Source organism: Rhinoderma darwinii, chromosome 1 (genome assembly GCF_050947455.1).
Source record: "Rhinoderma darwinii isolate aRhiDar2 chromosome 1, aRhiDar2.hap1, whole genome shotgun sequence".
In the NCBI taxonomy this organism is placed as follows: domain Eukaryota; kingdom Metazoa; phylum Chordata; class Amphibia; order Anura; family Rhinodermatidae; genus Rhinoderma; species Rhinoderma darwinii.
Genome location: NC_134687.1, coordinates 608,860,231 through 608,870,332, shown reverse-complemented (window position 1 = coordinate 608,870,332; position 10,102 = coordinate 608,860,231). Strand labels below are relative to the sequence as shown.

The 10,102-nt window shown below is 41.3% G+C and overlaps 1 protein-coding gene across 3 annotated transcripts in view; it reads left to right on the top strand.

The window, feature by feature from the left end:
* The first annotated feature begins 5,229 nt into the window (after window positions 1-5,229).
* The window catches only part of NEDD4L (NEDD4 like E3 ubiquitin protein ligase), a 328,543-nt gene continuing 323,670 nt past the window's right edge, over window positions 5,230-10,102 (top strand). For 2 of the 3 annotated variants that reach the window (XM_075841171.1, XM_075841160.1), the window contains exon 1: window positions 5,231-5,592. In XM_075841171.1, coding sequence (XP_075697286.1) covers window positions 5,548-5,592 — 45 coding nt within the window. In that variant the 5' untranslated portion in view covers window positions 5,231-5,547. Of the gene's footprint in view, window positions 5,593-10,102 lie in introns of all 3 variants that reach the window. The other variant, XM_075841150.1, reaches the window with a different exon arrangement.

The window sequence follows — 10,102 nt, the reverse complement described above, 5'->3', positions numbered from 1 at the left end:
GCTGCCACATGACAAATGATCCTATCTCTGTTAACAGGAAACCCAAAAGTTAAACTTCCATACTTGATGATCCAATGACCATCCTTATTTATCCAGTGGTTTAGCCTTCGATTTACTGGTCATCCATGAGAATACAGTAATTTAGGGACCATTCTGAGTTATCAGGTGGTTCAGCCTCCATGCCTTGCAATTCACTGGTAATTCTTGGAAATCCAGTGTTTAAAGTGGTTAAAAAGTTGACAGCTGTTCCTTTCATTTTAATTGGGCAGCCCAGAAATTTTGTTTTTAGAAATTTAGATGATCCACTGTCCATTGGCGTTTATTTGGTGGTTTAACCTACTTCCATTATCATTTGTAGAAATTCAATGATTTAGTGGCCATCTTTGGTGGTTGGAAATCCAATGATTACTTACCCACCTTGTGGCTCCAACTAATACTGTGAATAAAGCTTATTGAAGGAGAGAGATTGGAGCAGCTGGTAGATGACAGTTGCTCCATTTTCAGGCATATTTAATATTCTAGCATCTGATTTTTCCATCTTATATACTACTCAGCAGAATGGGGTCTGTAGTAATACTGATCTTCTCATTTGATGTTATTTGCATACTTAAAAACTTAAAAACATTAAATAAAGCAACAAAAAACTGCTAAAGGATTAGGAAGACTGTTACATACGTTCAAAATTTTAGAATGTCAAAGAGAAATATTTATAATTCATTGTCCAACAGTTACCTTTTCATGCAGGTCCATGTTCCCCATTGTTTCTCATTTATGCATTACCACAATAAAAGCTAAATATACAAATATATAAGTATAAAATAGCAATAAATAATGACAAAGTACACAGAGTGGAGGAAGGGATACCCAGAAATAATGGGGTTCGGTATCAAAACTGAAATTGGTTCACCCACTAAAAAGGTAGAAAAAAAACCATATATATGAGTGTGCACAGATATTTATTTAAAAATGTTGGTAGATTGGAATTTCCCATAATGCAGCACATCAAAAGTCAATTTTACAGCACATTCTTTAATTAACTCCAAAATTCTGTGCTGATTAAATTCATAATATCTATTTATAGGGGTACACCTGCTCCAAATTCCCTATTTCCCTTCACGTACATGATACAAATTGTGAATGCCTGGATCTGCCACTAGGGGGAGCTCAGTTCATATGGATTTAGATACTTCGATCTCATTGGGAACTGTATAAATCTGTATGCATTGAGCTCCCCCTTGTGGTAGCTGCAGGTAACCAGAATTTTATCACTTAGCTGTATAACTATGTGAACCAGGCAAGTTAGGGGAGCAGTTCAGTTCCAGCTATGATTTAACAATGGCATATTCTGTCACTGTAGTAGGTATGTCTCTGGCTGGGGGTTATTATGTAGATATGAACCAGACAAACAATTTTAGACATTTTTATAAATAAATGGGACAAATGCTCTAGAAGAGTGATACTTGATGAGTAACATTCTATCCCTATACATCACATGGGGATTACACAATGACTTGTTGGTTACATGTATCTTATTACCCAACCATTTTTTCTCATATTGCACTGTATATTTATTGCAGTGCCAAGTGTCCCATACAAGTTCTTACCTGTAATATATGTGTTTATAACACTTTGAGTGATTAATCTTGGCTGATACAAGGTGTGGAAGAGCTGAATCGGAGAACACATTGAATTCTTCTGAAGAGGGTGTACCAGAGATGAAAGAATTTTCATAGCTGACCTAAATACTGCCCGCAGGTTCACACGAGAACATCCAAGATCGTAAACTTAATAGAATCCCCTTATAGCTCATTCCTTGACTTACTAAGCCATTTTAATAATAGCAACTATTAACTTTTTTTTGTGGAAAAACCAGCTCTGGTATGGGCAATAAACATAGATTTAAATTCCCACCCCAGTCAGATATGGAAAGTCTCCAGTTTGTTTGCATCAATATACTTGTCCATAGCGGGCAGTAATATAGTAGTTAGTAATTGGAGGGGCATAGCTGGGGGAAGGGAGGCATGTACCCCACTGTCAGAGAGCGTGTCAAAGGTGGAAGGGTGCTGAGGACACCAACAAGCCACTCCGCCAGGCTATTTAAATTCAGGTCTAGGGAAGTGAACCAAATCTGTCCCCGGGGTGAAAAAAACCCTAAATGCTAGGCATGTACCTTATTGTCAGAGAGAGTGTCTGAGGCGGATGGGTGCTGAGGGAACCAACAAGCCACTCTGCCAGCCTATTTAAATTCAGATCTAGGGCAGTGAACCAAATCTGTCCCAGGGGTGAAATAAAACCTATTCCATTGAGTGCTGCGTAGTGCTGGTGTAGATGTTTATCTCCTATGCAGACCTATGTGTCTCCATGGTAACAGACTACAAACAAACCTTATGTAGTCTGATCCTGCAGTCATGTGTTACTCTACTCCCTCTGCTGCCTCCTCTTCTGCTAACCTACAGACAATAGAACTAGGGGACAGATGGAAGGGAGGAACACATGACTGCAGGATTATACTAAACAAGGTTTGTTTGTAGACAATTACCATGGAGACACATTGGTCTGCATAGAAGCTGCAGACACATTATTGAAGGAGATATCTAACTAAGACTATTTTGTTTATTTTAGATGCATTGGAACAATATAAAAATGTTGCACAAATGTACATAGCCTTTAAAGGAACACTCCAGGCAAAACCTGATCCACTGTGTTAAGCCTAGTGCAGGGCAGAAAGGGGCGGGGTATGACCAGGATTACCCTTTTTGTTCTTATTAGAGTCATGCATTGCCCCCGCAGCCCTGTATTAACTATAACACAGTGGATCAGATTTGGCCCCAGTTTTGCCATATGTTACTCCACTTTTTCTACCTCCTCTTTTGCTAACCCATGGACAGTAGGGGACAGATGGAAGGGAGGAACACATGACTGCAGGATTATACTACATATGTAATCTGTTACCATGGAGACACATTAGTCTGCATAGGAGCTGTAGACACGAAATAGGAGGCTCTGTCACCACATTATAAGTGGCCTATATTGTACATAATGTGATCGGCGCTGTAATGAAGATTACAGCAGTGTTTTTTATTTAGAAAAACGATCATTTTTGACGGAGTTATGACCTATATTAGCTTTATGCTAATTAGTTTATTTAATGGACAACTGGGCGTGTTTTACTTTTTGATCAAGTGGGCGTTGTACAGAGGAGTGTATGACGCTGGCCAATCAGCGTCATACACTTCTCTCCATTTATTTACACAGCACTAGCGATATAGCTATATCGCTATCTGCAGCCACATAAACACACTATAACATTACTGCAGTGTCCAGACAGTGAATATACATTACCTCCAGCCAGGACGTGATGTGTATTCAGAATCCTGACCACTTCTGTACGTCTCTGTGAGACTACAGCACATCATTTCCTGGCTGGTGGTAATGTATATTCATTGTCAGGACACTGCAGTGTTGTTATAGTGTGTTTATGTGGCTGCATAAAGCGATATAGCTATATTGCTATCTACAGTGTAAATGAATGGAGAGAAGTGTATGACGCTGGTTGGTCACTGATTGGTCAGCGTCATACACTTCTCTCCACAACGCCCACTTGGTCATATAGTAAAACACACCCAGTTGTTCATTAAGAAACTCATTAGCAAAAAAGCTAAAATAGGTCATAACTCCGTCAAAAATGATAGTTTTTCTAAATAAAAAATACTGCTGTAATCTACATTACATCGCCAATCACATCATGTACAAGATAGGGCACTTATAATGTGGTGACAGAGCCTCTTTAACCAAGACTATTTGCAAAGTTACTCCATTTTTTTTATTTTAGAAGCTTTGGGTCAATAATAAAATGGTTGCAAAAATATTCATGACCTTTAAAGGAACACTCCAGGCAAAATTGATCCACTGCGTTAAGCCTAGTGCAGGGCCAGAAGGGCGGAGCATGACTCCGGATTGCTTTCTTTTGTCTTCTTAGAGTCATGCTCCGCCCCCTCAGGCCCTGTACTACCTATAACAGAGTGGATCAGTTTTACCCCCAGTGTTCCTTTAATCTTTTATAAGATGTAGGAAAGTATCAGCAAGGTTTATCCTCAGCTTATTACAACCTCTCTGTCCTGTCTTAATGAGCAATCCTTTCTTCCATCCGCTGAGTATACTACCTAGCAACATATCCAGGTAATCCTCTTTCTCCTCCAGAAAAAAAATATTTTTAATAATTACATTCTGAGTTTCACAATTTAGCAACCCCCCTTTAGCAAAATTTGCACTTTAAACTTCAGTGCTGGAGAATCTGCTTGCACTGCAGATCTGTCACCAGTAGCAGCAGTGCCATAAAGCAATTCTCTTACCAGAGGAAAAAAAAAGAATGTAATGGATTGTGGCTACATAACAGGTCTGGTGATCCCCATGTGAATGTTATCTAAGGAATGAACTGAACATGTGGACTTTGAGTCCTGCAGCCTGTCAGATTCCCTACATGCTTTTAATAAGAACTCTAGAGGTGAAACGTTATCAATCATACCAGTCCTGCAAACAATGGGCACTATAGTCATTATTCCCAGCACAAAAGAAATGTACTTTGTTTCAACATTGCCATAAAAATCCTTGTTGGCTTATCATAGTAAGAGCTCACACAGGAGGTGGCACTGACTAATTTGTCGCAGAAAACGTCTACATTTTAAAAGCGCTAGACTGTGATAATTACAAGCTGGTGTACAAAGGATTGTTACATTAGACTGCCATGCCAATACCCGCCACAAGGAGGCGCTGTTGCATTAGCTAAATGTCATTATTTTTTTATTTTTGCTTTTTGCAAGATTAGAAAATGGAAGGAAGTGTTTTGTTTTTGTTTGTTTTTTTTATGTTTGATCTGACAGTGGGATGTGTTTACCAACACAACTGGATACAAAATTACCAGGCATAGATTCCTAAACAGCATAATCCCAGGGACTGAATTGATACATTGTATCGGATTAGGAATCTGTGCACTGACATGTCTTGGATTTAGCTACATTAGCACAATCATAGGAAAAAATTGATAATAAGTTGAGGATTCTTATAAATCAATGGTAGCAGAGGCTGAAAAGTGCTGGACAACCGAACCTGGCAGCTGCAGGATGACCCTAGTCATTGGGTGTCATGCTGGATCTCCACGCCTCTATGGGTTGGGGCTGGCCCCTTGCTTGCTACTGATTGCAATAAACCGGGTGTAGGGCAGGAAGGATTTGCTAGTCACTCCTCCTTCCATGAGTCTGTGGGTTTGTGTGAGAGCTGAAGCAGGGAGATCTCCCAGGGACTCACATTAAGCAGTTTTGGGGCGTCCTTTATTCAGTGCTGTGGACCACAAGAGCACCCACAAACCTTCTGCATGGATTATTGATTCTTCTGGAGACCCTCGGACAGCGCAAGAGTTTAGGTTCTGGAAGGACTTACCTGTGCTATTGTGATCTAGACCCCTCTTCCTTACACCTTTATCTGGACCCAGTGGATCTTCTCAGTTGCATTCCTATGATTAGGGGCTTGTAGACCTCCTCTGGGACCTCCATGGCGACTGTGGTTGAGCCAATTTTTGGACTTTCAGAAGATGAAGTAAGTGCAAGTTCCTGCTTTCTCTCCATCTGTGTGTAAAGTCCTGGTTGTAGGGTTTGGTTGGCACTTCAGTGTTTATCAACTGATGGCATTAATAATTGTATGGAGGATCTGGAGACATTGTGTGAAGTCCACATGTCAATGTTCTGTGTAATTCAGCAAGGCTTGGGTGATGCCAGTGGTACCTGTGTTAGTGCCTGGCACTGCCTTGTTGCTACTGAGCTTCCTCTAGTGACATTACAGGAAGTTTCTCTGGAAGGATCCTTGGATATTTATGTGAAGGAATGAAATGTCTTTAGTTGGGGTTCCTCTATTTATATTATCATTCTATGATCTTAGTTTATCTATGTTGAACTCACAAGACATCCTCAGGCCACCTGAGCAGAACTGTCAATGGTTATATCTCCAGTAGTGTCTGATGTAGAGCAAGAGCTGTGTACGTCTGTGAGAATAATGTCCTATCTCTCTATCTGTATCTTTATCTATCCCTGAAAAAGCTGGGTGGTAACCAGTTTAACCGCCATTCCAGGTTGTCACCCAGCTTAGCTAGAATCCTGAATGTAACATTTCCAGTCCTACAATCGCACTCTCTTATCACTGCATAACTAATCAGATTGGCCAGTCAGTGGTCTAGTAAAGCTGGGTGACCACAACCTTTTTGGGAGTGGTAAAGGCAGCCGTAATCCTCATTATCCAGCTGGGGTGTAACTAGAATTCATAGGGCCCATAGCAAAATGAGATGGGCCCCACCACCTAATGACTGGGAAAGTAGCCAAAAATACAGGTATGTATGATATATATGTGTGTATGTATGTGTGTGTGTATATATATATATATATATAAATTTCTCGCACATTGTAGTGCTAGGTAGAAAAGCGCCATCAAGTTGTTATTGTCCACAATATATTTGCACATGAGTGGGGCCCTCCGCCTCAGGGGCCCCAGAGCAGCTGCATTGGCTATAGTTATGCCCATGTATTCCCTGGATCAGAAATGGATAAGTGGAACAGTAAACTGTGATACAAGAGGTAGACTGGTATTTACTGGTGGCTTGTATTGTAGGGTAGGCGATCCAGTATATATTGAGTGCTTGCAGATTGGGACGGTTCTTGGGGTGGCCTCTGGGTTCTCCTGACATGTATGGTAAAGTGGCACCTTCTGGCTGGTGTTAGAACATGACATATCACATTCACAGGCTGAGGAGTGCCAGTATCGCCCACCGCCCCATGATGGGTGTGTAGATGTGTGTTTTTTTACCAGGTAATTATAATCCATGTTCTCCTGGCAACTCATGGAGAATGGGATCCAAGTGTATGATATCCGGAAGCCCAGAGGCCGGAGGCTGCTATACAGGCTTAATCTGTGGGATTTAGCAGACAGCATAGATTGCTGGTAGTGGATGAGAGGGCACATCCTTCTAACAGGGGATGGGGGTTAACCTCTGCAGTACCAAATATTGCAAAGTCTGTCTGTGTAATCTCAGCAGTTTTGATTCCCAAAGGCTCAGACAGAAGACAGACCATCCATTAGAGGGGCACATGTATTGGGGTTGACGTATTTTGGTGCTATACTCATAAATCTCCCTTTGCATGCTCTTATTTATCAACGTGCTGGGAATATGACAATCCCGCCCTCCTCACACCTTTTCAAAGATAAAAATATTTGCCGTAGGTGTTGTTTAAATGCCGCAGTTTGGTAATTATACCCATCGAAGACGCCGATATGTCGATGGGTGTTCGGACTGGTCATACTATATTACTGAAAGCAGTAAGGCCTCATTCAGACCAGCGTAAGGCCTTATTCGCACGAGCGTATTTCACATCCGTGTTACGCGCGTTAAAATCACGCACGTTGCACGGACCTATGCAAGTCAATGGGGCCATTCAGACAGTCAGTGTTTTTCATGCAGCGTGTTTCCGCTGCGAGAAACTCACTGCATGTCCTATGCTTGTGCACTTTATTTTTGGGCATCACGCACCCATTGAAGTTAATGGGTGCGTGAAAATCATGGACGTCGTCCGTGTGCTTTCCGTGATTCACAACCGTTGCTAAAGACATGATGCAAAAAAGAAAAACGCCTTCAGTTTTTTTTTTTGCTGACGGAAAAAACGCATGACATATGTGCATAAACGAAGACGCACACCGTACACGTATGTCACACGGAACTGCAATGCAGAAAAAAACAATGCATTTCTTTTACTCGCTCAAAACGGACACGTTCGTGTGAATAAGGCCTAAAACTCATCCGTGAAAATCACACACTGACCCACTGATTTCAATGGGGCCGTTCACACATGCAGGAGTTTTCACTCCGCGTGTGTCCGTTGCGTGAAACTCACTGCATGTCCTATATTGCTGTGTCTTTCACGCACCTACGTGCCCTTTGAAATCAATGGGTTCATGAAAATCACGCACCGCACACGGCTACGCATCTGTGCGCTGTGCATGATTTGCGCATCAATTGAAAAAAAAAATGTGCTTTGCAAGTGCAGAACAACACATGCCACTCGTAAAGCACACAAATGCAATAACGCAATGCACATGGACCAGATTTACACGTGTAAATCTGTCACGCTGTGAATGTAGCCTAAGTTTTATTTTTTACCTCCAAAAATGTTTCTCCTTTTCGAGTCATTATTACATATGTAGCCGAATATGTTATCTAATACTTTATTTGGACATCGCTGTTATTGTCTGAACTAGAACAACTCCCATTGGTTGGTAAACTTCCCCTATGATGAGCTTTTTGCTGGGGTTCCAGCTGCGGAAACCCCTGTTGATCATGGTTGTCAACCTGTTTTGTTTGTTTTTTTTGGGCAATTTTTCAAAAGCCGTGGACAGCCAACATTTTTTTTTTTTACAGCCAAATTAAAAAAAACAAAAAACGATGAATCATAAAAATTATTAGTAATATTTGTCTATAGCGCAGAATACTAATATGAACATATTAGCAGCATGGACTGTGACCTATAAAATAATACATTCCAATCCCAAAAATGTTCAAAATCAGATTGTATGTATGTGTAATGTGTGTGTGTGTGTATGTATGTATATATATATATATATATATATATATATATATATATATATATATATAAAAAAAAAATTTTTTCCCTGACGCAGGAAAGAAGTCTCCAATTTATGGAGTGTCCAGGAATTTAAAAACAGTTGGCAACCCTGCTGGCTATCAATTGCTATTGCTCTAGAGGGCTGCAATGGGCGACCATGGTTACACTAAAATCCAGGGCAAGGGACTTTTTACAGCCGCTCCCTGTATAATAGGAAGCACCCCCCCCCCCCCCCCCCATTATGGCAATATACCCTAATATCTGTAAGGCCCCATGCACACTAACATGCTTTTGCGGCCGTAATTCCCCCGAAAATCCACGGGAGAATTGCGGCCCCATTCCTTTCTATTGCGCCATGCACATGACCGTGGTTTTCAGGCTCATAGGAAATAATGAACGCGGCCATGTGCACGGCCCGCGATTTGCGTGTGGCACTCTGCTGCCGGTCGACCTAAAAGTCAAGGCCGTGCACATGGCTATGGTCGCGTGCATGAGGCCTAATCCTTTTCAAAACCATACACCACACATGACTGGTGACAAAGTGAGTTCTGCCACATCCATATATTTTCCAATGCAATTCTTATTTTAATTCGCGCACCGCTAGTCTGAAAATGACGTTATGCTGTTAGAGAACATGCTGGGAGTTGTAGTTCTAACAGCTAGGGAGAGTTTGGTCGCTTTACATGCTGATGGGATGTAAGTTGGGCAGTGCCAGGGTGGTTTAACGTTTCTAGATGTGCAGGAAGATGAGATGCTGCCTGTGCAAGGCTTTTAAATACTTCATAATGTGTCAGCTGGATGAAGTCTAGGGCAGAAAATCCATGATGTGATGTGTGTGGAGAGGAATGATGATGACCTGTCTTCTTCTGCGTCTTCCCTATTTTGCCACTTTAGAGCAGGCACTTGGCTGGCAGAGTGAGGAATGCAGACATCCTGCAGCAAAACAGGGCTGAATTCTGGAAGAATAATGCTTAGGAATGAATTCTCCTCCCTCCTGGCTATAACTAATGCATGTTATCCAGGACTACACACTGGAGAATTTCTTAGTGGAAGTGTCTGCGCATACTGAGCTCTGCTACATGTCTATTTACTTCCTGCATGTAACTCTTGCTGCAATGTCTCTGGAAAGAGGAAATGTATTAAGCCGGAATCGCCACCCAATAATACAATAAAAGGGACTGCTGTAATATTTTCTCACTGCTGTTTTGACATTATGCAACCATCAACAGATATAGCAGAGCTAAATTTGTCATTTAACTCTTTGTAGCACCATCTTTTGTGCATAGTAATATAAAGGGTGTCAGCCACCAGGCAAAACCTAATAATTTAGGGCATCTTAAAAAAAAACAAAAAAACTATTGGTACAGACCTGACCCTCCATTCAGGGTGGGAAACATTACATATATTGTATATGCAATAGAGAACAATAGCCCCATAATCTA